Here is a 26,467-nt window from a genome sequence, read left to right as displayed (position 1 = left end):
TGCCTGCCTTCCGAGATTGCATTACAAGGGGGAACCGTCGAGTCCAAAATCGTATATTGAAGGGTAGGTGCGGACTTTGAAAATCGAAAAAGTATTTTGGGCTAATAATGATCAGGGTAGCATGAATCGTGAACAAAAGCAGTTTCCAGAAAAACTTTGAAAAGATTTTGACTAAAAAATTTTCGGTCCGAGTCATCCTCGATACGTTCCTCTGAAGGCAGGGGTCCCGCTTCCGAATTCGTATTGCATAGGGTAGGGCCGGTAGGCCTGCCCTTCGAGATCGCATTACATTTCAAAGGGGAAGCCTCGACTCTAAGATCGTATATCGAGAGTGATTTGAGGACCGAAATCGGGATAGAAAACATGAAAACTTATAAATCGCGGAATTTTGTTTTGAGACTTTTTCTATGGAGAAAATGGAAAAACCCTTCCGTTATTCTCCATTTTAGTATAGTCTCTATCCGTTACAACCCAGCGACCATCACCCCTCCCCTATCTCGCTTCCTATTTCCCTCCCTCTGACCTGGTTAACGAGCTGCTCCGCAATAGTCCGATCTCTCTCTGATTGTTGTCTCAGTTTGTTGGCAGCAGCTTTGTGTTCTAGTTCTCTGGATCTCTCCTTCATACGCTGTCTCTCCAGAATACTATACGCTCTCCGGCTTTCCTTCAGTCGGTGTATCCTACAGTTCATTACATAAAGTTTCCCTTTTTATTGACAGTCGATTTAATCAATTAAAAAAAAATCCAGATCAAGTCGAAATTATAAACAAATTTGTCAGTGTATTTTACTGTCTAAAACTCTAAACGAACCTCACGGCCTCGGAATTAGGTTTAGCTCTAGAAACCGCATTTTCCTTATCACCATCTCTACTGTCAACAGCAGCTTCACTTTCACTTCCACTTTCACCATTGTCTGAGGCTGTGCAGGATATGGTGACTACTTCTGTCTTCTCCCCAGCCAGCTTACTTCTTGCTAACTTATTGCTTTTAACCAGCATGTCCGTTTCTTGTTTTTGTGCTGCGATTCTACTCTTTGCTCCCTTAAAAACGTTAAATTGACTTGCCAAATAACATTAACAACATGAGTATTTTGACTTTTAATAAAGTATTACATAATATGAATTATAACCTGAACCTTTAATATTGAGTTGTATATCAGCAGTATCAGATTGTGTAACAGGATACTTTAAACCACCAGCTACCTTACTGATAATTCAAACTCCCATATTCGTTCTGCAGTTTGTTGCTTAGTGCCTGATGTTTAGAGGGTCTATCTTGATTATTACCTTTCTCATTCTGACACGGGCAGGTTTGTTTTTTAGTTTAAGATACTTTTTTAACTGCATATCGCTGATATGAATTATGATAACTAGCAGGAACCCGTCTAACCCTAAAATGGTGTCAAGACTCAAGAGACTAAAACAATTATTACCTATTTAATTCGCGTTTTTGACACCACTTGGGGTACCAAATTTTGGGCTCTAAAACTCCTATTTCTTGACCAATTTTTTATTTTTTCATGCTGATTTGGAGGCCATTAAAGCATTCGACCCAGTCAAAAAAGTTTCAGTTGTATATCTTTTACGGTTTTTGCAGAAATTCGCGTAAAAGTTGATGCCGTGGTGTCAGTAAAATGGCACAGATAAATATATATAATGGTGTTGTCAAGGTTTACAAGGTTTACAAGGTTTACAAGGTTTACAAGGTTTACAAAAAATAGATCTATATTACAGTGAGATAATGTCAGATCAGCATAGCTAAAGGTCAAAGTCCGAAATCCAAATAGAAAATCCGTTACCATTAAAATGTTTGATGAGTGTAAAGAAAAAGTGAAAATGAAGGGGCTGTGGAGGAAATGTGATATCCCGTACTGAGACACTAATGTTCGTGTTTCTTCTTTATAGGGAATCGTGTTCGGCATAGCTGAGCGACGAACTTGGTGAATTCCACTATGTGCTCCGGTAGAAAGAGGCTCTTCATGTCATGAAATAGTAATGACTTTGTGGGCTCCTTCATGTTAGTCCTACTGGAATGGTACCTGGGACATGTTCTAAGGAAGTGTTCTTCATCTTCTATTATCGGATCAACACAAGGAAGATTAACAAAGAGCTCCATCATTGACTTTTCGCTGCAGAATTCACAAATTCTGTGATGTTGACTTCCAGTTCTGCTCCCATATCTTCCAGTTTCTACGTTTAGCTTATGTCCGCTCATTCGGATCCTAGCCACTAAGTTGCTTCCAGTTCTCGACGGTAGCGTGAGGTACGGCTCCTGCTCGAAAGCACCTTTAACTTTATTATAGAACGTAAGCTTCTTATTGCTTTTTCTTTCTGTTTCCCATAGATTGATAAATCGGTTATGTGCCCTTTCCTGACATAACAATGGGTTGTATAGTTGATGTTCAAGTTTGTTCTCGTCGAGTATCGTTAGCATTGATTCCAGTGCTCTGAACCAACCTAAATCAAGTTTCTTCTGCTCAGCAAAAGCGTGCCTGGCTAGGGCTGGTGAGTCTTCTAGTTCAAGTCTTGCAAGGCGATTATGGAAATCGGTGACTTGTTTAACATATCGAACTACAATAGGGGTTCTTCCGCAGTCTCCCCAAACAGCTGCGTTAGATGTCGATTTGCCAACTCCAAGGGTCCATTTAAGGATGGCGAGGTGCATTCTTTCGAATGGGTCAGCTGCAATGCCTGCCAGTGGGGATTGCTTCGGATTGTCAGTTGTGCTGGCAAAAGCCTTAATTCCTGAGCTACTGCTGATCCAGACTTCCACTCCGTACGATACAACTGGCAGTATGAGGGAGTCGAGCAGTTTAAGAACTGCGACCTTGGATATATTGTTAAGGTCGACTTCACTTTTCAGTCCAAAGTATGCCCGGAGAGCTTTTTGTCGCAGAAGGTTTAGTGCTGTCTTAAAGCTGCCCGACAGTGAGAAGGTGATCCCTAAATAGCAATATGTTTTTGCTGATGGGATTGTTGCTCCCATGTACTGAAAACCGTAACTCTCTTTGAGTTGCCTTCCACTTTTATTAAAAATCATGATGGCGGTTTTCTTGGTGTTCACCGTGAGCCCCCATTCTCTGCAGAATGACTCAAGTTCAGAGATCATGACCTGAAGACTTTCTTTCGAAAGTGCGAGGAGGACAAGATCATCTGCCCACAAGAGGTGGGTCAGAATAGTTTCATTCAGCAATGGACTTGAGATGTCTTGAACACTGTTCAGTCGTTCCGAAAGTTCGTGGATGTAAGTTTTGAATAGTTCGGGGCTCATTGGGTGGCCCTGCTCCGTACCTGCAAGAATATCAAATGAGTCTGATATTTTAGCGATCAGCTTGATCTTAGCTTTGGAATTCTTGTACATATGTTCTAGACATTTTAGGAATTTTCCATCTATACCAAGGGTTGAGAGCTTGTACAGAAGAGCTTCACGACTGATGGAGTCGAAAGCTTTGCGAAAATCCACGAAACAAGAATAGAGTCTTTGTCCTTTGTTATTCACGTATTTGTCTACACAAGTGGAAAGGGTGAACAGATGATCCACAGTTCTAGCATTCTTACAGAAGCCAAGCTGGTTTACTGTGTCCGGGCAATGTTCCTTCCTGAATTTTAGCAAACGGTCCAATAGGATTGTCGCGAAAAGTTTACCAAGGTTGCTCCCGATCGCAATGGCTCTGTAGTTATCGGGGTCGTAGATACATCCTTTCTTGTGGAGTGGGCTCACAATCGTAGTGTTCCATGGGTAGACACCAAGGTCCAAGCAACCATTAAAGAGCTTAACTAACACTGAGAGAGCGCAGTGGTTCTGGGCGGCAGACTTAAGCTGCTCATTGAGTAAACAATCTAGTCCAACTGCCTTACCGTTCTTAAGTGTTTTCACCGCATGTACAACCTCTTTCGATGATATCTCATCATTTAGTATGCTCATTATTTGTTCATTTGCTTTAGTCACTGTTCTATTCTGTGGGAAGTTTGTATCCTTCTTTTTGTAGAGATCCAGAAAGAATTGGTAGAACTTCGCCATGTCGAATATGTCCAGCTTGGAGGGTTTTTCGTTAAACTTCTTCAGTTTCTTCAAGTTCTTCCACGAAATCTTATTTTCCTGCAGAATTTCCTGGTTTAACTCTTGGAAGAAAACAGCCTTTTTCCTTTTTAACAATTTTTTATAGTCCTTCTTCCTAGAGTAGAAGCGGATTCGTAGAAGGGCGTCCGAGGGGTTTTTCCCGTACTTCTTTGTTAGAATATTAAGCTCTCGCTTAGTTGTAATGCACTCGGCATCGAACCACTTTTGTTTTGGGCGGAGTTTACTGCGTCGTTTCTTTTTAGAAAAACACCTTATCTTTTGCTCACTATTGGCACAGTTTGAGGGTTGATCGGTGCAAAGTGCGCTTTCAAGAATGTGAACGAACTTCTCGTTTGTGGAGTAAATGTTTTCTGCAGAATCAAAGGTTGAGGTCGAAATATCCAATAGCTGTTTTGTTATTTCGGCCTTGTTAAGATTATCAGTAAACTGTTGGGCCGTTGCATCTCCATCCCATTTCGGTCTTTTAGGTGCATCTTGATGAAGCTCTTGAATTAATTCAGCGGCTATCATTTGGATTCTAACTGAGAGTTGACAGAGGATAGGTCTGTGATCTGATAGGTTAGTTAAGGAAAGAACTTTGAACCGTTTCACCATATTCCTGATGCTCGGTGAAACTGCTATGTAGTCAACGACACTTTGTCCGTTGTACTGATAGCAGGTGAGCTCACCAAAAATGTCACCAATGACATTGCCGTTCAATAGAGTGAGATCACAGCTGCCCAGAAGGTCAAGGAATCTATTACCTCTTTCATTTAGTACAGAAGGAATCTATTACCTCTTTCATTTAGTACAGAATCTTTACTGGCTCGGCAAGGTCTGGGTGCATTCGATTTCTTCTTTTTCATCCAGTCTTTTGTCACTGGGATGAAGTTGACACCACCTGTACGAGCATTTAGGTCACCTACTAGCATGATGTCAGAGTGACCAAGTTGCTCTCCGATAAAGTGGAGAAGAGCTTCAAGAGTATTCTCCTCAACTCCAAGACTCTTCATCCTGACTTTATAAGAGGAATTTTCGGGTGAGTCGTATATGTTTATCAGAGTGATGTTCTTTTCGGCCTTTGTGTACGTTTTCGAAATGGATACTGCTTGGATGTCTGTTGAACCTGTTTCGATTTGGTTAATGTACTTTTCGAGCGACCGTTGAACACCGATGCATAGGCCTCCTGATCTTGAGGATACCCTGTTTTTGTTAAAGCAGCGGTAGTTGGGCACCACTACTTCTCCTTTTGTTTCTTGTAGACAAAATATCGGTGACATCTCGATGATCTCACGAAACTCATCGATCTCGGTCTTGTTTCCTAGTGAGTGGTGAGATATGTTATTGATGTTCCATGACACAACTGAGAGGTCCTGATCATGGTTTTGTGCTGCGGTGTGGGATAGTTCATCAACTTTACTGCTATTGTCTCTCTGCAGTTTTCCCACAATTACGCTCCCTGTATTATTCATTATGATCGTTGCTTCGGGTGAACTCATGTAAAGTTTGCCTAGTTAGGGTTGACGTTCTATTAAGGGCATCTCGGCATCTGAGCCATAGTTTAGCTAAACCTTTGGGCGAAAGTCTCAGTGCTTCACCGTCTTTTGTAACATATCTCTCCAAGTAGCCGCTGAGGTTGTCATTACCGACTGTGCATATTCGGTCTTCATAGTAGTTCTCTTCTCTGAGCCATTTTATAAAGTCACCCATATATTGGTTGGCAGCTTGAATCCTTGTGTTGAGGTTAGGGTTACCTGGTGTTGGTATTATGAGCGAGTAACATATCTTGCAATTGGTTTCTTCTAAGGCCAATCGAAGGATACTTTTAAAGTTTCTTATGAAAGTGGGGAACGTTAGCCCCCTCTTGATGTCATTTATTCCCAAGTGAATAAAGATTATCTCAGGGTTGAAGCTTTTGATTTCGGATATGAGCTTCCGTTTTTCCACTAAGTCACTAACTGAGCTGTATTGCACTTTTTTTAATATCATAACTTCTGGAGAATTTTCGCTGGTCGAAGTCTTCATGGTAAGAATCATGCACTAGGAGTACTTTCTTTTTTCTTTGATACTCGTGACTTGACTTTGTGAGTGATGCTTGTTGTGGTTTATGAGTTACTTCGGGAGATGCTTCATGCAAATTCCCTTCAGCCTCGCCTGGAGGTTGGTCAATTATCGACGCCATAGGTTCCGCATTAGCCTCTATTATCTCCGAGTACAACGTGGTAGATGATGAGCACTTATGAATGGTTTCATCGTGATTTGACTCAACTTCCTTTGATATCGCCTTTTCTTTATCTCTAGTTGACCTTAAGAGTTGTTGCAGACAATTGATGGTATCATTTTGATTTGGCTCACAAGTAAAGTCGCTTAGCTGATCCATTATCATCTTTTCTTTATCTTTAACTGACTCTATGAGTTGTTGCAGGCCAAAGGTGATTCTTTCAACGTCATGAGCAGATGGTTCCTCCATATCGGCTGTTTCATTTGCACCGTTCAGAGAATGAGGGATCATTTCTTCGGTTTGAGTTGCAATCTCGTACACAGTTGTTTCTGTCTGGGCGCAACTATCCGTCGTCGACGGACTTGTAGATAAACTGTTTCTTAGGGTTTCTGTCTGGACGCCGATATCCACTGTAAATGGACCAGTTTCTTCATGGGTTAAAATTTCATTTGTTACAGTTTCTCGTTGAGAGTCGGCATCCTGTGAGCGGCAGATGGTTGCTGTTTTAAGGGGACTATTCATTTTTAAATCTCGGCTTTTTTCTGCATCACAGTGACAAGAGCAGAGGACAGGCTTTGGAGAGATGTTAACCAAGGACTCCAACCTATCAACCGTTTGGGCTATTGAGTTAAATTTATTCAGGGTCTCTTCAGAGCACCGTTGACTATCCGTATTTAGCGCTTTGATATTGATGAATAGGGTCTTATCATTTTCTTCCAGAAGGTGGAAGCGTTCAGCGATTTCAGTGTTGTTTTTAAGTGGGTTTTGTATTATGGCATCCATCTTCTTCGATAGTGCTGCAACCATACTTTCTTGCTTTAATAACCGATCATCTAGCTTCAGCATACAATTTTCCAGCGTTTTTAGGGGGCTTTCTACAACGCTTAGTATTGTTGCGTTAATATCATGAGGCTCAGGTGTTTGCTTAATTATGGTTGTCTTTATTCCCGGGCCAGGTTGTGCACAGACCGGTTCTGTACTAGTATAGTCGTCTTTGTGGTTCTGGCCCAACTTCGTCTTTCCTTTCTTCCCATGTTTCCCCTTCTTAGCATTTTTGTTTTTGACCGGGCTTTTATTGGCACCGTATAGATCAATGAACAGACCTGTGAGCTTGTTCTTTCTCTTTTCAGGCGTTCCGGCGATAGATGCACCTCGAGCGCTAAGTTCTTTCACTACTGCATCGTCTGTCAGGTATACGATCAGTTCTTTGATAACTTTCGGGTGAAGGGCATATCTATCACTTGTAACACTGTTTTGCAACGGAGAGTTACTTGATGCCACATTGCCCAGGTACTCAATGAAATACACTCGGCTCCAGTCTGCCGTTTTGTTGTAACATTTTATGTTGCACTCTTTTAGCCAACCTTTAACCACGGCCCCGTTCCTTAATCTGACAACTTCTTCGTGGGCGTTGTTTTGTAAGAATGGGGTCGGAATGGTAATGTTTGTAATCTTACTGTTATTGTCATTACTGCCAGGTAAAGAGTCAGATTGCGGAGGGTTACCAACTCCTGCTGTTTCCTGCTCTGTCTCCTCCGGCAGATTGGTCACCTCTACCTTACCCATCTTAAGTTCGTCATTGACCTGTTTCTCATTTGGGGCCACAGCAATCTCAGCAACACTTCCCTCTCCTTTATCCGTTTCTGTTTCTGTATTGACTGCGATACCAACATTTGAAGAACGTTCTTGGGCGAGATATCCATCTTCATCATCTCTGTCGTTGGGTACATTGACATCATTTTCTGAAATAGAGTCAGTTTCAGAGTGATTCATAATTCCAACTTTTTCTGTTCCAGAGTCCTCTGGTTCTTGATCGCATGAATCGTACTCACTGTCAGAGTCGGCATGATCAGGAACTGAGAGTTTCTTCTCGTGAAAAGGTTCAGAGTCTGTCTTCTTTTCTTCATCTTCTGTTGTGACGTTCTTGCTATTTTCAGCTATCACACACTTTTTGTTGTCTTCCGCCATTGTTTCTTCTTGATGGCATGTGGTCTCCTTCCCCTGATCGTCACTGGCATCATGTATTTTTCCATCTTCAACAACTACGCAATTTTGACAAGACCGTGACAAATTGCAGCCTTCATCACTGTTGCATGGAATGATAACTATGTGGTAATCAGGTATATGCATTTCAAACTTCCTTTCGGGAGCAAAACTTGGTATCATAGTTGCCCGAGTTTTCGAAGATATAGTTAAGAACGACCAGTTTCTCATTTCGACATCATAGACGTTGAGTGATAAGCGGGCAGCACGTTTAGGTAGCAGGCCGAGTCCCCTGCTCCTACCGATATGCAAGATTCCAAGCGGGTAGCAATTATCATCATCTAGTTTCATTCGTTTTGCTCTGTTCGACATGCTGGTGATTTTTAGACCGTTAAAGTTCTGATTGCATGATGTTGTGCGGGACATGTGACGGTTTATTTGACCGAGCAGATAGAGGAGAGACTTTTGTTCGATCAGGTCACGTGGATGTTCGTCCAGTGAACTGATTCGTGTTACTCGATCAACCTCCTCTCGGCAGAACGTTATGGTAACTGTCGGGTTTGAGTTGTCAATCTGCATTAGGTCAGTTGACAGAGCTCTTTCCACCGCTTTAGAAATATTGCTCATATTCAAGCGGAATGGGTTATTCATGTTCAGTAAATCATTTTCCAAATGTATACCGGCACCGTCGGTGCCACAGTCGTGAGTGCCACTTTCCCTTATTCTAGTGCATCCAACAACTCCCTGTGAAAAGGAGAGATTATGTGAATCATTTGAGGAAATCGTAGTGGTGGCTGGTTCAGAGTTATGTCTCATCCTCGCGACTGGTGTTTCGTTGAAAGCCGCGGATCTTTCGAGCGCAATCTTTTCTTTGAGTCTTCGTTTCAAAAGAGCTGTTGGGGTTGGTTTGTGGTACGGATCACGTCTGTATGAGCTCTCAGATTTGGAGCGTGACCTGCTTTTGAAATTCGTCCTCACTGGGGATGTGTAGTCCAGTTCGACATGTTTCCTCGGGGGTGTTCCTCTACTTGTTGGTACTTTCGAGGTCGGTGTCAGGTAAAGGGGGGAGGGTGAAGGACTGCCTGCAGGTTCTGATTTATCATCATCATCATATTCAGTTTCCTGAGAAATATCAGATAGATATGAGATGTCTCCGATAGTGTTCCCAACTGAGATGTTCAGGTTAACAGTGCTGTTGACTTGAGTGGCGTTAAACCCACTCACGTTACGTGCGATGTCCCATACTCTGGAAATGCCTCTAACGATTGACATATCTCTGATATTAATGAAGTTTACCGAACCTTGATTGATATAGGTAGAATTAACAGGTAGTGGTAAAGGAGTCCACTGATCTCTTTTATCGTGAAGGTCGTTTGTCAAATCTACTTTTAAACTGTCATCATTTTCATCGATTCCTTCCTTCATTAATTCGGTTGAAGTAGGGCAAGGGGCTACTGCATCGTTTTCGCACTGCGTTTTCAGCTTCTCCCGTCTAAATCCCTCGTCTTCATCGTCTCCTCCATCACCATTTGATGACGAGTTGCTATTGTTAATAGCAGAGCGCGGTCGCAGGGGCCTCCTTCCGGATATAGATGAGTTCCTCCCTGCAGATGTTGATTCTTTCGTTGAGTTGTTGGCACTGTTCTTGTCTCTTTCCTCATTTTCGATGACAGCAGCAACTAGGGGTAAAAGGAATATTAGTTTAAGCAATTCAACATTTATTGAGTTTTGCAAGATATAACTCTCACACAGTGTATAACTTGGATCATGTATATTTTGGGATACATGTCGTGTATAGCAGCAGCTCACACTCCCGGAAATGCTAGTAAGAGGAGTGCTGGAATATGAGGTGCTGTTTTTCTTATCAGTTACCCAGGACGGTGGTGCAATGGTACGCGCTAGACCTCCGGGTGGCGAGACTGCGGCCACACTCCGCCCGAGTTCTTGACTTTTGCCTTCATTGACACATATTTTGCTGTATAAAGAACAAAATAAATCTTGAGCAGACAGGCGGTGTAAGTGTGTGAAATTGGAGCTTTTAGTGAGATTTTGTGTGATGTAATAACATATAGTTATAATAGCAGTACTATAATACAAACGGATATATTGATATATTAATATACAGTATGATTTCAAGTACACATTCGCATTTAACATATTCAAAAGGGCTGCCCGGATGTTCAAGTTAGTGTTTGTATTTAGTGGGGCTGCCCGGAAGTTCAAGTAGTTTGTAGTGTTTGTGGATGTAATTGCAGTGTCCTCCGTGATCTTGTCGGGACTTCGTGTTATCACAATCAGTTCTGCACTGTGTGTGCAGTTTCCTGTGTTCTGTCCGGCTAGTTCTGTAGTGCTGTGCTTGTTCTTCCCGGCTTTAGTATTCTGAGCTCTGTAACCACTGGGGGTGGGAAACTGGTCTGAGAGCTTTAAGTAATCTTCAAAACGAGTATCATTGTGTAAACTTCGGTAGTGCATATTATGATAGTTTGACTTAGCTGAATCACTAGGCATAAACAGAGTTCCTCTTGGCGGTCTCCTTCTCCAGGTTGTGGAGGGCTGGTCGATTAAAATTGTTACTGTTAGCATTTTACAGAGGAACAAAGGCGTTGCAAAACCGCGCAAAACATACGTCAATATATATATCGTCTCGCTTTATATATAGTAAGATATGATTTGCTTCGTTAATATTATGACATCAAGATAACTGAACTATGAGGTAATTTTTCAACAAGATAATAATACAATTTGCACAACATTTCCAGTCAGTTTGGTTAGCTGCTACCTGCTACCAGTACCCCTTAAGTATAAACTATTAAAGTAGAAACTAATTAAGTATAAACTTATTAAGATAACGGACGAGTATTTCAGATGCGGAATTCCGGCGTATAGATATCTCAGGGAACACTATTACTTACGGAAGACAGGAAGGGTTACTATTGTACAACGGAGGGACCGTCTGTCGTGATCTCTTCAACATCACTGCTGCTCATGCTATTTGCAAAGAAATGGGATTTGGAGGTGCCCTTGAGTGGACATTTGGAATGAAATGGCAGATTCAGAATAGTTTTACCGTATTATTAGACGACGTTATTTGTCGACTGCCCTATTGGTCATCTTGCAGCTACATCAATACACCAAACCGTTGTAATCATGGGGGGGATGTTTTTGTGACCTGTTTACCAAGTGAGTCTCACTGCCAAATTAGGCCGATATCAGAATACGCAGATATCACCAAAAAACAACATCTTTTGTTTTGAAGAAAGATTAAGCCTACAAAATTTCTAAGCCTCTTGAGCAGAGACTAGAAAAATTAAGTAAAGAGTTAACACATCTACCACATCTACCACATCTACCAAAAGAGTTAACACATCTACCACCTTCAGGGGTAGCATCAGTGTTCCAACTGGTAGACTCGTCCGGTAACTACATCACAACCGGAGAACAAGAAGGCCTACTTCTGCACAACGAGGGTACTGTTGGTAGCAATAACTTCAACTCAACTGCAGCTCATGCTATCTGCAAAGTTATGGGCTTTACAGGAGCGCTCCAGTGGACATCTGGACAGAAGTGGCATATCCAAACAACCTACCCAGTATTAACTGACACTGTTCAGTGTTCCTTGGCTGATTGGTCAACCTGCAACCACTCTGATTCTCACTATCTCGGTCATGATAGAGACGTGTTTATAACATGTTCGGGGTCCCGCAGTTCGTTCTCTTTAGTCGACAAGAGAGGGTACACTGTGTCAGGTAATTGGTTCTTATTAACGTTTTATCAATGACAGGGTTTCAAGTTTGAGATTAGAAAAAGATAAGATTTAAGAATTGAAAATTGTTGAAATTTCCCATGGATTGAGACAGCCATAATCTATATTCCAGGTAGCCAGGAATTTTTACTGCTCTATAACGGTGGGACAGTTTGCGGGGACCAATTCTCCAACAACTCGGCTGATGCAGCCTGTCGGGACATGGGTTATTCTGCAGCTGAGAGTTGGCGAGTTGCCATGTCTTGGGGCAACTACCGTATAGCACTAGATGATATGAACTGCACTGCGGGGGAGTGGAGGACGTGTGGATACACTACGTCTCACAATTGTGTTCACGGCAAGGATATCTACATCTCTTGTAGATCAAGACAAGATAGTAGCGGCAGCAGCAAAACTATAGATCGGAGGGGTGAAGAAGAAAAATTGGAGGCTGGTGAGAATCTGGCCATAGCGATCTTGATTTTAGCTTGTACCGTTATAGTTTTTCTTTTAGTGAAGAAGAACTCTCAGATTGACCAAAAAGATTTGCAAATTACCCAAAAAGATTTGCTGATTGCTCAACTTTTAAAGAAATTGGAAAAAATCAATTGATTATTCCCCTTATTCTGAAGAGACTTTAACCAAAACGAAAAAAAGAGACTTAATTAGCAGACTGTTACCTGAGAGTTGATGGCCACAAGAGGTGAAGCTACGATAGGAGGCTTCTTAACCGGGTCAACACTTTTCATCAACAGGTTCTCAGACTCAGTGAGTTGCAGGGTTCTGTCGACCATATCTTGTTGTTCCCGCACCTTCATTACTCTCAACCGTTCTTTCACTTTCAGTTGGAATTCCGCTATTTTCCTCTCTTTTTCCGCCTGAAATATAGCCTTGTTCATGATCAACATATTTTTCCTCCTAAAACAATCGTGATTCTAGAGACATATAATATGATGCAGACTAAAAAATGATATAATATTTTCAATCCTAATGAACTCTGGCATATGTTTGTGGACTAACTTGGTATTTCTGGTACGCAATGCGTTGGTACTGAGCCTGAAGTACGGCATCACTATCTCCACAGTACTGTTCTGCTAACGGTAACGGCTCCGAGAAGCCACTCCTGATAATTCGGTTAATTGTATTAGTGAATGTTATCAAATCTTGATTAAACCTTGATCTTGTTTTTCAGGTTTGCCAACAAATATGACCATTTTATTTATGATAAAGGATAAGTGTCAAATATTTCCAACAATTTTCACTTCTTCTAAAATTGCCTCTTTGCTAAACTTGTTTCAAAGTACGTAATACGTGCAGACTGCAGTGTGAAAATTACCGTAAGTTTAAAAGTCTAAATGCTTTGTATGGGATAGTCAGCAATTTTGGCCTGTGCTGTAAATATTGTAGCATCAGCAGTTAGAGGCTATATAAAACCTACCAGTCGCTCATTGTGACATAACTCGGCCCCCTAAAATTCCTCTTTTTAACATTATTTAAAGGAATCAAAGATCGTAAAAAATTTGCATTGATATTATTGAAAGGAGTTAGTCTAGATAAATAGAAGCATGGTTAATGGTTATATAAACCTGACAGGAAGGTTACAAGTAGCGATATGTCTCTGTCCACGAGGAAGTTCTATTTTCCCCGTGACACCGTGTAAATCTGTCATCAGACGTGGGGTGGAGATGTTCTCAAGAGCCATATCCTAGGTGATATCGGTAGTTTGAATAATATTATGTGACTACTGATGCTTTTAAACTGGATACTTGTAATATTAAAATGAAAATTTCGTCGTCAGATCACTCTCGATGATATCGTTAAACAATAAATTGCGCGCCAAAATAAACGGTATCATCAATAGTCTCTTGGCGCGTTCCAACATAAATTTTAGTAGACCTTTTGTCGTAAAATTCCAGAGAATTTTTTCCAATTAGTTGTATCCTGCCCCATCCGCATTCTCAATTATTATTATTACAAAAATCAAAGATTCATCGTGCATCTTCTATTCAAATAAAATTTCAATCAGTTGATCGAATAGCCTGTCTGATTCGTTATGGATTGGCAAATTGATTGATTAAATGGCTAATTATATATTAATTCAATAATCAATTAATTGGCCAATTAGTCGTTAATTATTAAACCAATATCATCAATCGATTATATAACTAAACAGAGCCATTTAGGGTTTAGTAATTATGTTATTAGATGTAACTGGAATTGAGCGGGAAGTTTATCTGGGCTAGCATGAACAACTATGGGCACGAGGGAAACTTTAAAAACTCAATAGTATGCGTAGTCGAAGATGCTGCTAACGTTACAGGTGCCGATTTGGAAATGAGATTAAAAGCGGCTTATTTTCTGTAAAGATAAATAATAAATATCTGAAAATGTTACAACGCCTATTTACAAATACTTGACAGTTATAAAACTCTTTGAGTCAACCCTTCGGGTAAAAAATGCTTCAAAGCTGAGAAAATCTCCTGTAACACACACCCTTCTCAATTATCATTCTTGTTCAAATCCCGTAAGAACCTCTCTCTATCAAGAGAAATAACTCTATCAGGCTTGCTGGGTAGCTCCACAGCACACGTGGTCATTAAAGCCACAGTAAGAAGCTGAACCTCTGTATCATACTGAGCACCACTCTCCATGGGAACCACATCGTAGGGCAGCTCAATGTCCAGGAAGTACTTGGCAGGGTGAGCATGCAGGGTCAGTCTGTCTTCTCCTACATCTAGAGTTAGTTTAGAAGAGGACTCTATTCCTGGTAGCCACACTTCTATTATCAGGTAGTTTGGGGTTCCTTCTATCGGCTCCTGAAAGTATCATTATTTAAATTGTAATCTTTTATAATTGCTAAAATCAGGCTTGAACAAAAATAAGAACCCCTCAGAATAATTATACAGATTCCCTTGATATTGTGTACTGATTCTAGCCTGATCAAAACAGAAAAAGTTAGTCTCAATATCTAAGTACATGCAGATTTAAATCGGGGCACGGTAAATTGGGGTTTTACTAAACACCCCTAACCTGAAGGAGGATGTATGTTTTACTAAACACCCCTAACCTGAAGGAGGATGTATGTTTTACTAAACACCCCTAACCTGAAGGAGGATGTATGTTTTACTAAACACCCCTAACCTGAAGGAGGATGTATGTTTTACTAAACACCCCTTACCTGAAGGAGGATGTATGTTTTACTAAACACCCCTAACCTGAAGGAGGATGTATGTTTTACTAACCTGAAGGAGGATGTATGTTTTACTAAACACCCCTAACCTGAAGGAGGATGTATGTTTTACTAAACACCCCTAACCTGAAGGAGGATGTATGTTTTACTAAACACCCCTAACCTGAAGGAGGATGTATGTTTTACTGAACACCCATCCTCCTTCAGGTTATGTTTTACTAACCTGAAGGAGGATGTATGTTTTACTAAACACCCCTAACCTGAAGGAGGATGTATGTTTTACTGAACACCCCTAACCTGAAGGAGGATGTATGTTTTACTAAACACCCCTAACCTGAAGGAGGATGTATGTTTTATTAACCTGAAGGAGGATGTATGTTTTACTAAACACCCCTAACCTGAAGAAGGATGTATGTTTTACTGAACACCCCTAACCTGAAGGAGGATGTATGTTTTACTAACCTGAAGGAGGATGTATGTTTTATTAACCTGAAGGAGGATGTATGTTTCACTAACCTGAAAGAGGATGTATGTTTTACTAACCTGAAGGAGGATGTATGTTTTACTAACCTGAAGGAGGATGTAGTCGGGTTTAGGAGCGGGTTGAGTGTGTTTACTGGTTTTCTTGACAGGTCTCTTACTTGTACTCTCCGTCTTCTCCATCTCCTGTATAACTGGTTTACGGTAGGTTCTGATCATGTGCGGTTTAACACGGCCCACGTGCGTTCGGTTCTTCAGTATCAACCAGTCCCATTCGAGTTCAATCTGTGGGAAGTAAATAAGGTCAACAGCTATTATTACTTGCTTTAAAAAAATTAAATCGCAAGAAATCAGTTGTTAACTAACAAATTAGGAATTTTTGGCTTTAAACTTTCAAACCGTAAACAGACCATTATTATATTGAAGTGGAATATTATTAATCCAGAGAAAAGCTATAGCTGCATTAAAAACTTTGATCTTACATTAAACTTAGCAGTAAGACCTTCAAATACAACTTGAAGGAAGAAGTTCATAAAGGCTGGTTCCTCCTTGATGGTTTTTACGTAGTTAGGGTTTATAGCTATATCGTGCACACTGCAACCCTGGCCTTTCTTGTCCACCTGAAGAAACATTAATTTTTATTTTAATTAGTAATTGTGACAATTGTAATGAATAAATCAGATTTCAATTTCAATTTCCAAAATAATTTATTACAATTAGAATTAGAATTAGAATTAGAATCAAATTTACACAGCAATACAATAATAATAGTAAATAATTTAGAGATGCTTCGATCTGCTGTGCAGGAGATTCAAATCAGTCAAGAACTGTTAATAGAGTACTTTCTGTTAATTAGAAAGAAATTAAAATATTCTTTAAAGGGGGAACTAAACCTCTGCATGCGGAGTCTCCCCAATGCTCATTGGTATTCTGTAGTCAGCCGCTAACATTTCCTCTTCACTATCCAACATCTTTACCAAATCGTCTACAGTTTTCTTCCTGAGACAACTTTCTGTTCAGTGCCGATATTTTGTGACACTGTGAAACATAAATCGATATTTCGTAAAATAAAATTGCTATTTTGATTTAAGTAACGATCACTGATACTATTAATAAGTAGAGCAAGTAAAAGTAACGATCGTCGATCATAATGCTACAGAAGAGACAATATTGCTCCAATTTAAAGCTGAGTACAGAAAACGCTCATATAAAAGTTAAAACAGGGCCTCTCCGCCATTAATTCATTCTGATCAATGGTTTTATTTTTCACAGGTATTAACCTGTAAATATGTGTAATATTATGTAATGTGTATATAATATGTATTATGTGTATAATGTGTGTAAGTTAAAAGCTCACTTGGGCTCTGGAATAGAGTCGGTGGTGCAAATGTTGATGAAAACTTTGTTTCCTTCTTTGTCCTTGGTCTTTACACAAAAGGTAGGCTTTGGGGCTACCTTCAAAATATTGATATACACCAGTAGATCCAGATTATCTTTTTTGACACGTGACAGCAATTAACCAATCAGCATATACAATTGACCAATCAAACCAGAGAATCAAAGATAAAAATGCTTCACGTTCACACAATGAACAATGCACATGTCCAATATATATGATTAAAAATATAATTATAATATGCAATATGATTATAGTATGCAATATAATTATAGTATGCAATAGAATTATAATTACACACACCTCGAGCTCCTGAGATTTGCGAGGAGTATCCCCGACCTTGACCTGGTCAATGAGTGAGCTCCAGATCTGCTCATCGTCCTGGGTCAAGTCATCATCCGGGTGTAGTAATACTTGGGAGGTCATGAGCTGCTGGGTTACAGTTGCTAGGTTACAGTTGCTAGGTTACAGCTGCTAGGTTACAGTTGCTAGGTTACAGCTGCTGGGTTACAGTTGCTAGGTTACAGTTGCTAGGTTACAGCTGCTGGGTTACAGTTGCTAGGTTACAGTTGCTAGGTTACAGCTGCTGGGTTGGAGGTTTAAAACTCAGGATTATTGTGATTTAGTCGACAGAGAAACTCTCGATTTCTGTAAATTAAGTGTTCTTTAAATTTTCTGTTAAAAATGAATAAATAGAGCTGAGTATTCTAGATTTTCTAGATGAAAATCTGTGGCGGAAATTTAATTTAAACAGATACTACTGCTTTGGGAACCCAATACTTATTAATATTTTCATTAACTATGCTACGTCATAAAATCTTAACACCACTAATAATTGATATTCCAAAGGAATTAATAGCAATAAAACGATTAAACCCTGGCCTTTCTTAAAAGATTACATATCTTAATAATTCAATACATTAGACAACCTAAAATATCACTAATGATTAAAGATCTAATCAGTAATAGAAGTATCAAGATATGAAGCATGATCTTCCCAAAAAGAATCTCCAATAATATCACAAGTCAACAACTTCAAAACTTTTCTCTTTCTACCATCTTCACTTTTATTCTCATTCCAAATTATAGTTGATCCCTTTCTGTAAATTTCAGAAAGTTCATTGTAATTTACTCCAAACTTTGCAAAAAGTATTTCATTTTTATCTGCAGAAAATGTGCCTTTAAGACGCTTCTCAGCCTCAGAGTTAGACAAATTACCGTCTTGAACAAGTGCCCAAAAGCAAGTGTTGTATAAATTATTGATGTGACAATCCGCTTGCCTCCAATTGAAATAGTTCCTAACATCTCTTACTGTTGGATAAAGAACAACCCGAGCATCAAAACTAGGGGGATACAACAATGGATCATTGAAATGCTTGCTCCAATTAAACAAATAATGTGATGTGAACATGGAACAAACTGTAGATAGAATCTTGCTGCTCCGACGTCCATACAGCGTTGAGGACCGTTTGAAAATGAAACTGTATTCATCACTTTGTCCATATGCCATGAAAATGTCTTGTAGCTCTGACATAACCCCTTTAGCAGCATCGTTCATTAAGTTCAGAGCAGCCAAGTCGTTGGGTTTCTCAAAGTTGTGGTCGTTGGTGAACTTGTGAAATCCTTTTCCATCAACTCTCACAACCATCCACACGTTTTTTAACAGTTTATCATCCAGCTCGTACAGTCGAACATATTCAAACTTACTTTTAGCCATTATTGATCACTAAAGCATATTTATTTTGAGTATCACGCATAAATTAATCGATATTGGACAGATCAAATTCCTTGCAGCTATTTAAAAAAATAAAAATAGCTAAATTTAAACAATTTGGTGAACCTTGAACTAAGAAATGTACATAGAAGTTTTATTCTTTTCCTCTCCCGTGACTTATTTATCTAAAAATCTATTTATCTACCCTGACACGGAACTATATTCTTACATTGCATTGTATACTATCTTAATCATTATACTGGACATGAGATGACGAAGTATCTTGAGCAGCACTTTATACCTCCACTTAGAACTTGATTAGTCACGAACAATAGAATCATTATAAATCAATACAATAAAACATCTTGATCAATAAATGCCTAGCAGCACCAGACAGCAGCCGTGTACCTTTTTCGACTCCACGTAGTCCCTGATGGACTTTTGTTTACTTTTGTTAATAATTTGACCGCAACCTTTCTTTCTCGAAACACAAATCCTACTGTACTTCATTACAGTATTAAGATAATATAAAGCAAATCATGTGAATATATGACTACGAAATAGATCTATAGACTTGTCCATAATATTTAATACCGTATTGATGGTTTTGAATTTTGTATATTGAATTTTAATGTGAAGCGTTTACTCTTCCCCCTCGGCAATTAATTAGAAAGTTAGATTAATGACAACAATTGCCAAATGACGTAGTAGATATAGATGTTCAATGTTGTAGAGTGATTTCAAGAGTAGTGGTCCACAGGGGCCCGAAAAAGCCGCACAGGCACTTGGGTCCTTATCCTTGTCACTAGTCCCAATTGGATTCACTCTGCACAAAACATGAACGTTTACAATTTAGACGTACACATTGGCACGATATTTATTAGAAAGCAAACAGTATAAAATAATACGTGCGTGCGCGGCTTGAGCCGCGCCGCATAACAATTTATGCGTTTAGGGGCTGGAGTACGCGTGTTTACAAATTAATGAATTGTTGCATTGTAAATATTTAAAGTTGACGATTTAAAGTTGACTTAGGTAAAATTATAATTTATTTATTTAAAAGAAAAAACCACGGATAGTTTTAAATTTACATAGTCGTATAACTATAATCAAGTTAATCCTGTTTTCAAGAATGCGCGGCTTTGGCGGCCAGTTATTGACTTGTACATAAAATTGAATTTTAAATAGAATTGTGAATGTATTAAAATTTAAAACTTTCAAAACGGAGGCTTATAAATATTATTATATTATGATTGTAAAATAAAGGATAAAATTTTAAATTTGTTTCACTAAAAATTTGTTTCACTACTATTAAGGGGGCAGGGGGGGTCTTTATGAAATTTCTCTCGAAATTGATTTTATAGTTGTTTCTGATAGAGGGGAGTAATATCTATCTGCTGCTTTTGGACCAAAATCAGCATATAGATATCACTCCCCTCTATCAGAAACAACTATAAAATCAATTTCGAGAGAAATTTCATAAAGACCCCCCCCTGCCCCCTTAACTTGTTAACTTTAAGAAAGACATGCAACATAAAGAAAAGAAGAGATGAGGACACAGAATTTGAGGAGCTCCTCTCTTTTTACTTTACTTCAAATAACTCTTAAATGTAAAAGGAGTCTGATCAAAGAAAAAACGTCCGATTTGTGTAAGACATTAAGAATATTTTATGGGTGCTCTCTGGACTTCTAATTTTTATGCTGCAGTCGGCTTGGCCGAATGTTTGGGAAATATTTGATTGGGAAATCATTGACATGCAATTTACTGTTAATCGTAGTACATACATAGTGTCATTTACAGCTGAGCATAAGGATTAAATTTAAATTATTTAACCTTTTGGGTGTTGTATAAAGATAACATTAATGTATTATTATTATTGTAAAGTACACTCTATTATATGATTGTTGGTCGGTGGCTCTAACTCAATAACTAAGGGCTAAGGGAGAATGTTACGTCCACCTACTTGGCTGAGGTCTAATGGGATCCCTCTGATCCATTGATCAAGCTTATAACTGAACATATATTCTGGATTAAGTTCAGTTTTTTGGATTCAGCCTTGTATTATTATGGACTGCGACATCCCGAGGGTTGTCTACCATCGAGTCCAAATTATTGAGAAGATGTCACACAGAATACATCCTACTGTACTGGGAGATTTTTCGTGCAAAATGAAATTAAAGCACTTCTCCCATCAGTTGATTATATTATGGATGGAGTGTAACCCGCCGAAGCAGTGGGTTGGGAGTCCCCCTGCAATCATTCCATCCGTAAAATGTGTATTGCCATGAGTCGCTACTGCAAGCGAGAGGGCTCTGGTTAGAGCAAATATTTGCATACAACATAAAAACTACAATAACAAATAAACTATTAACAAATCTAGCAGACCTAAAAGCTCGTTTTAGCTTTTGAGTGATGATGTTGAAGGATATGGCAATCAATTCATGTATAATTATATTTGAACTTTTTTTAAACATTTAAATGACAACACAACAAATTTTATAAATTGTAAACATCACACAATTTTAAATGTGTTATTTAGTAATTGTTTATCAATTTAAATTCAAGTTTATATAGTTGTTATGGATTTGTTCAGACGGTTTCAAGGCCGACACGAGTCACCGATCATAGTGCTACCTTAATTGATCATGTCTACACAAATAATATAAATAACACAGTAAGCAGTAACGTTGTAACGGTGGATTTATCGGATCATCTTGCTATCGTTACCACTTTTAAACTAAGTAACTCTTCGCAACAACATCTCAGGCTACCCACTAACACACAACCTAAACTTAGTTATGAAACACGTGTCATAAATGAAGCCAACAATGCTGCTTTTAGGGAACTCATCGATGGGGAAACGTGGGACGAGATATTAAGTACAGACGACGCTAGTCTGCAATACGGAAAACTTGCAGATATATACACCAAGCACTATAACACTGCCTATCCACTAAAAATCAATCATATTCGCCGTGAACATGAGCGTTCTAATACTAAACCCTGGATATTACCCTGGCTTGAAGAAGCATGTGCGCGGAAACAAGAAAGTTATCATAGTAAAGTACTTGAACCTACAATGAATAATATAGAGGCCTATAAAAAGCTAAAACTTTTCTGTAAAAAACATGTCAACATTGCCAAACAACGATACTATAAAAAACAATTCGAAAAATACCAGGACTGCTCCAAAAAACAATGGCAAATAATCAACGGTTTACTTGGTAGAAGCAGGAAAACAGAGCAGTTAAGACTTAAAGGTTCGGACGGGTCGATTTTGAGTTCTGAAGATACCGTGGCTGAAAGGTTTAATGACTATTTCTCGAACATTGCTACGAACATCAAAACTCAGATAAGTGCCCGTCAGACCTTTGACCCTGGGGGGTTCCAGGAATATCTGCCCACATCCTGTTCTCAATCAATCTATCTCCAGCCTGCTGAAACGATCGAAATTCAAAGAATTATTATTGGTTTGAAGAACAAAGCGACCCTTGACACAAAAATTGAACCACTAAAAGTAGCCAGTTCCAGCGATAGTTTCCTTGCTATATTAGCAAAAGTTATCAACGAATCCTTAAGTACAGGCATATTTCCACAGGCCCTTAAAATTGCCAAAGTAACTCCCATCCATAAAGGAGGCTCTAAACTTGACGTTGAAAATTATAGACCCATCTCTCTCTTAGGTTCCTTCTCAAAAATCTACGAAAAACTGATGCACCGACGTGTCTTAGAATTTCTCAACAAAAATAGTTCTTTATTCGAAAATCAGTATGGGTTCCGTCCAGGAAGGTCCTGTGAACATGCTCTTCTTAATGCACAAAGTACAATTTTACAATCTCTTAGCAAAAACCAAATTTCACTACTGCTATTATTAGATTACAGTAAAGCGTTTGACGTCCTGGATCATGCTACACTGCTAAATAAATTACAGCACTACGGCATCCGGGGAATAGCTCTAAAGTGGTTTGAGTCATACCTAAGTGATAGAAGCCAATATGTAGCAATAAACAATTCACATTCGTCCCACAAGCCTATTGTGCATGGTGTTCCACAAGGGAGCATACTAGGTCCCTTACTTTTCGTCATATACATCAACGATCTTCCCGGTATTTCTAACATGATGGTAAAATTCATACTTTATGCAGACGATGCAAATATCATTATTAACGGTTCCAATGTCCAAGAACTAATGCTAAGGGTCAACCAACTAACGGAAACATTATCACGGTGGGTTAATAGCAACGGATTAGCACTAAATCTAAAAAAGACGTGTTATATGATTTTCTCGAAAAAGCGCATAGAACCATCATTGATTAAAGTACAAATAGAAAATACAGTATTAGAACGTAAAACTGAAGCCCGGTTTCTTGGTGTAATTGTAGATGAAAAGCTTAACTGGAGTAGCCACATAAAAGCACTGAGGAGCAAGATGTCAAGATTTATTGGGGTGATGTACAGGATAAAACATAAATTGCCAATGAAGGCCCGTTTACAGATTTTCCAAAGTTTTGTTCAGTCCCATTTAAACTTCTGCTCACTTGTCTGGGGATTTGCTTCAAAATCTCTTATAGAATCTCTTTTTGCTAAACAAAAACAAGGTATGAGGGCAGTTATCAGGCAGTCACACTCTACTTCACATGCAGTTAATCACTCAGTAAACCTTATAACTGAATCTCTAAAACTTAAGCATCATGTCTTAGGCATATTCATAGACCTTAGCAAAGCTTTTGATACAATAGATCATGGTACATTACTTGTCAAATTACAGGGCTATGGGATACGTGGGGTGGCAAATGATCTTATAAAAAGTTACTTAACAAATAGATCACAATATACTGAAGTTGTTGGTGAGAAATCTGACGCCTTGAAAATACAGTTTGGAGTCCCTCAGGGTTCGATTCTTGGACCTCTCTTATTTCTCCTATATATTAATGATATCGCCAACAGCTCCAGTTTGGGATCATTTGTCACCTTCGCTGATGACACCAATATATTTGTGACTGGGAAATCTAAAAAGGAGGCATATATGCGTGGTAATTCTCTTTTAGCTAGTTTATATTCCTACATGCGAGCAAACAAACTCCATGTCAACTTGTCTAAATGCTGTTTCATTCACTTTAAACCAGCATCGTCCTCCCAGACTGACAATAATTCTGAATATACTCTAACCATTGATAACTTTCCAATAAAACAAGTTGCATCTGCTAAGTTTCTGGGAGTCGTCATCGATGAAAAGCTAACCTGGGAAGAACATATAAAATCACTTAGGCGTTCTCTCAGCCATGCAACATCAACTCTCTGCCGCCTACGCTGCTCCCTCCCAGATTTCTTACACCGCCAGTTGTATTACACTCTATTTGAATCACACCTCTCCTATTGTATCACGGTTTGGGGTGGGGCAGCCAAAACTCGTATAAGTTCTGTATTCAAAGCACAAAAATATTGTCTCAGGGTACTGTTTGGCGACAGGGAGGCATACCTAGATAAATTTAAGACCTGTGCTCGTGCTCGACCGTTTGGCAACCAAAATCTGAACAAAAAATTTTTCTTGAAAGAGCACACGAAACCTTTGTTCAAGGAACACGGAATACTTGCCGTCCAAAACCTGTACACTTACCATTGTTTCCTTGAGCTCTATAAAATCATGAAATTCCGTGCTCCGATTTCCCTCCATGAAAATTTCACCTGCTCAAGTAGGAAACCCACCCTTATACTAAGCCAAGCAGACCCCCCTGACAACTTCAATAGCAGAACGACTCGTATTTGGAACGTAATTGTGCCTAAGCTTGGTATACGTGACTACTGTCTAAGTGTGGCCTGCCTGAAGTCTAGGATGAAGCAATCACTGCTCGTCAACCAGCATAACCATGCTGATCTTGATTGGACAAACAAAGATTTCGAATGCTCTAATCTAAATTTTGACATTAAGTCTACCCTAGGGTCCACACATCCAAAATGATTATCTTGAAATTGAAAATTAGCTGGGTGTGCATTTTCCTTTGTCTTACTAACGTGTGTGAGCGCAGTGTAGTGAGAAAGTGTTTTTAACAGATTTATTATTAGACTTAGGATTATGATTTTTAATATATTACATTGATATAAGATTTATTTTTGATAGGTACTTAATAAAGTTGATGAATTTCCCTCCCTATTAAAATTTTAAACCCATTTAGTGAAAATTGATAAACGAAGATCTAGATATTGATACATATTATAACCAACATTGCTTATATTCTGCCTTGTAAACAAAGAGCAAATCTTCTTAATGCCTTCTTCCTGTCCTAAAACTAAAACTTCATCCTATTAAAGTAAAGGCCAGTTGTTACCACAAGCTATTATACCGTCCCTCTCAAAAACATGCCTCAGCCTCCATCAAAAACAATTTTAGTTTTCAGTCCTTCTAGTTTCCAAAAATCTATTTGTTTTATTAAAATTGAGCACTATACAATTTTAATTGTTTTAAATATTTGACTTTGTAAAATGAGCTAAAACATTGATTTATTAGTTTCATTGATTTATTAGTTTCATTGAGTTATGGCCGGAAATGTGAACTACTACTACAAGGACGGAAAACTGCCAGAGCACACAAAACTAGCATTTAAAGAACACGAGGTCTTAACCGTTCAAGGGGTTATCGTTAAAAACGCACTTATTTTACTGCACAAAGTTCGAAATATGTCTAGTTTGTTACCTAAATCGATTTCAGAACTTTTCCCTCCTAACACACCCAAACAAGGAACGACACACGAACAAAACTTAGACTGGTTATCAATTTACTCACAGACTGACCTGAGATCTAGCATCTTTTATAAAGGCCCAATGCTCGCTATTTCAGAGCATAACACTCGCATTACATGCCCATCCAGTATATTTTCTATCAACATATATAAGAATTCGTCAAAAAAAGTACTACTAGACTTGCAAAGTGCTGGCTGCAACGACGAATGGCCACCATTTTTACTCCACAACCTACCTGGATTACGTAAATCACAAAGAACATAGTCAATAATCACTCAAAACCAAACTCATACAGCTCAAATTAAACAATCTGAATCAGGACAACATTTCTAACCACCTGCCATTCTAACAGCACATTCCTTATTTCACTGCCACATAGTGCATATCTACACTGATAACACACCTAATTGCGGTGAGGCAGCATCATAAAGTTACCAATATCAAATATGTTTGCAGATCAGGGCCAGTCGACTCGACCAATAAAATTTTAATCGAATAGTTTTAATAGATAACATCACAATTATAATCTGCGTGCCCCTCGGGGATGAATATTTAACTTATTTCAATTATATATTACTTTTGAGTAAACATTGGCTGGTACTACGGACCAGTCCCCCAATCAATCAATCAACAAACTCCCTTCAGAGGTGAAGAACTGCTTACAGTTTTGAGTTTCAAAATTGGATTGGAAAGTTTTAAAAAGAATATGATTTCTAAATGTATTGTAAATGACTTTCATTTTTGGAATGTTTTATAAATTTTTACTCCACTGGAAAGTATGAATAAATTAAAATTTTTAATGTTGTTTTTATTCATGATTAATATTTGATAAATTATTACGTTATTTAGTGATGAGTATCAAGAAGGGTTCACTAAAAAGCGCAACACTGTTCGCTATCTAAACAGACTAGATAATGATGTTCGTAGTCATCTTCAGAAGAAA

The 26,467-nt window shown here is 38.8% G+C and overlaps 4 protein-coding genes across 4 annotated transcripts; 1 reads left to right on the top strand and 3 right to left on the bottom strand.

Moving 5' to 3' along the window:
* Positions 1-439: 439 nt before the first annotated feature.
* LOC134818316 (uncharacterized) lies at positions 440-13,706 on the bottom strand. The gene is made up of 5 exons (XM_063827829.1): positions 13,592-13,706; positions 13,026-13,128; positions 12,686-12,883; positions 811-1,040; positions 440-680 (listed from the first exon to the last, which is right to left on the bottom strand). Exons 1-5 carry the CDS (start codon positions 13,672-13,674, stop codon positions 482-484), a joined length of 813 nt encoding a protein of 270 aa, XP_063683899.1. The 5' UTR covers positions 13,675-13,706; the 3' UTR covers positions 440-481.
* LOC134818315 (lysyl oxidase homolog 2-like) lies at positions 1,227-12,725 on the top strand. Its single transcript, XM_063827828.1, has 4 exons — positions 1,227-1,309; positions 11,129-11,443; positions 11,644-12,009; positions 12,139-12,725. The coding sequence occupies exons 1-4, from the start codon at positions 1,258-1,260 to the stop codon at positions 12,615-12,617; spliced, it is 1,212 nt and encodes a 403-aa protein (XP_063683898.1). The 5' UTR covers positions 1,227-1,257; the 3' UTR covers positions 12,618-12,725.
* Positions 13,707-14,363: 657 nt separating the features above from the next.
* On the bottom strand, positions 14,364-17,774 carry LOC134818206 (PIH1 domain-containing protein 1-like). Its single transcript, XM_063827650.1, has 6 exons — positions 17,375-17,774; positions 17,033-17,130; positions 16,569-16,674; positions 16,158-16,295; positions 15,766-15,960; positions 14,364-14,821 (listed from the first exon to the last, which is right to left on the bottom strand). Exons 1-6 carry the CDS (start codon positions 17,495-17,497, stop codon positions 14,504-14,506), a joined length of 978 nt encoding a protein of 325 aa, XP_063683720.1. The 5' UTR covers positions 17,498-17,774; the 3' UTR covers positions 14,364-14,503.
* A 252-nt stretch (positions 17,775-18,026) lies between these two features.
* LOC134818207 (uncharacterized) lies at positions 18,027-18,788 on the bottom strand. The gene has a single exon (XM_063827651.1). The coding sequence runs from the start codon at positions 18,786-18,788 to the stop codon at positions 18,027-18,029; it is 762 nt and encodes a 253-aa protein (XP_063683721.1).
* Between the last annotated feature and the right edge of the window lie 7,679 nt (positions 18,789-26,467).

This window comes from Bolinopsis microptera, chromosome 7 (assembly GCF_026151205.1).
Source record: "Bolinopsis microptera isolate Bmic1 chromosome 7, MBARI_Bmic_1.0, whole genome shotgun sequence".
Classification (NCBI taxonomy): domain Eukaryota; kingdom Metazoa; phylum Ctenophora; class Tentaculata; order Lobata; family Bolinopsidae; genus Bolinopsis; species Bolinopsis microptera.
The sequence above is the reverse complement of the archived record's forward strand: the minus strand, read 5'-3'. Positions and strand labels throughout refer to the sequence as shown.

Excerpts from the sequence above, each read along its gene's own strand:
- LOC134818206 (XM_063827650.1), bottom strand. The coding sequence starts at position 17,497 with ATGACCTCCCAAGTATTACTACACCCGGATGATGACTTGACCCAGGAC. Across the intron at positions 17,131-17,374 it reads GCAAATCTCAGGAGCTCGAG|GTAGCCCCAAAGCCTACCTT; the intron begins GTGTGTGTAATT and ends AATATTTTGAAG. Across the intron at positions 16,296-16,568 it reads GGGAGACTCCGCATGCAGAG|GTGGACAAGAAAGGCCAGGG; the intron begins GTTTAGTTCCCC and ends ATGTTTCTTCAG.
- LOC134818315 (XM_063827828.1), top strand. The coding sequence starts at position 1,258 with ATGTTTAGAGGGTCTATCTTGATTATTACCTTTCTCATTCTGACACGG. Across the intron at positions 1,310-11,128 it reads TCTCATTCTGACACGGGCAG|ATGCGGAATTCCGGCGTATA; the intron begins GTTTGTTTTTTA and ends CGAGTATTTCAG. Across the intron at positions 12,010-12,138 it reads GAGAGGGTACACTGTGTCAG|GTAGCCAGGAATTTTTACTG; the intron begins GTAATTGGTTCT and ends TCTATATTCCAG.
- LOC134818207 (XM_063827651.1), bottom strand. The coding sequence starts at position 18,788 with ATGGCTAAAAGTAAGTTTGAATATGTTCGACTGTACGAGCTGGATGAT.
- LOC134818316 (XM_063827829.1), bottom strand. The coding sequence starts at position 13,674 with ATGACAGATTTACACGGTGTCACGGGGAAAATAGAACTTCCTCGTGGA. Across the intron at positions 12,884-13,025 it reads TTGCGTACCAGAAATACCAA|GCGGAAAAAGAGAGGAAAAT; the intron begins GTTAGTCCACAA and ends GCTATATTTCAG. Across the intron at positions 681-810 it reads CCTAATTCCGAGGCCGTGAG|GATACACCGACTGAAGGAAA; the intron begins GTTCGTTTAGAG and ends AATGAACTGTAG.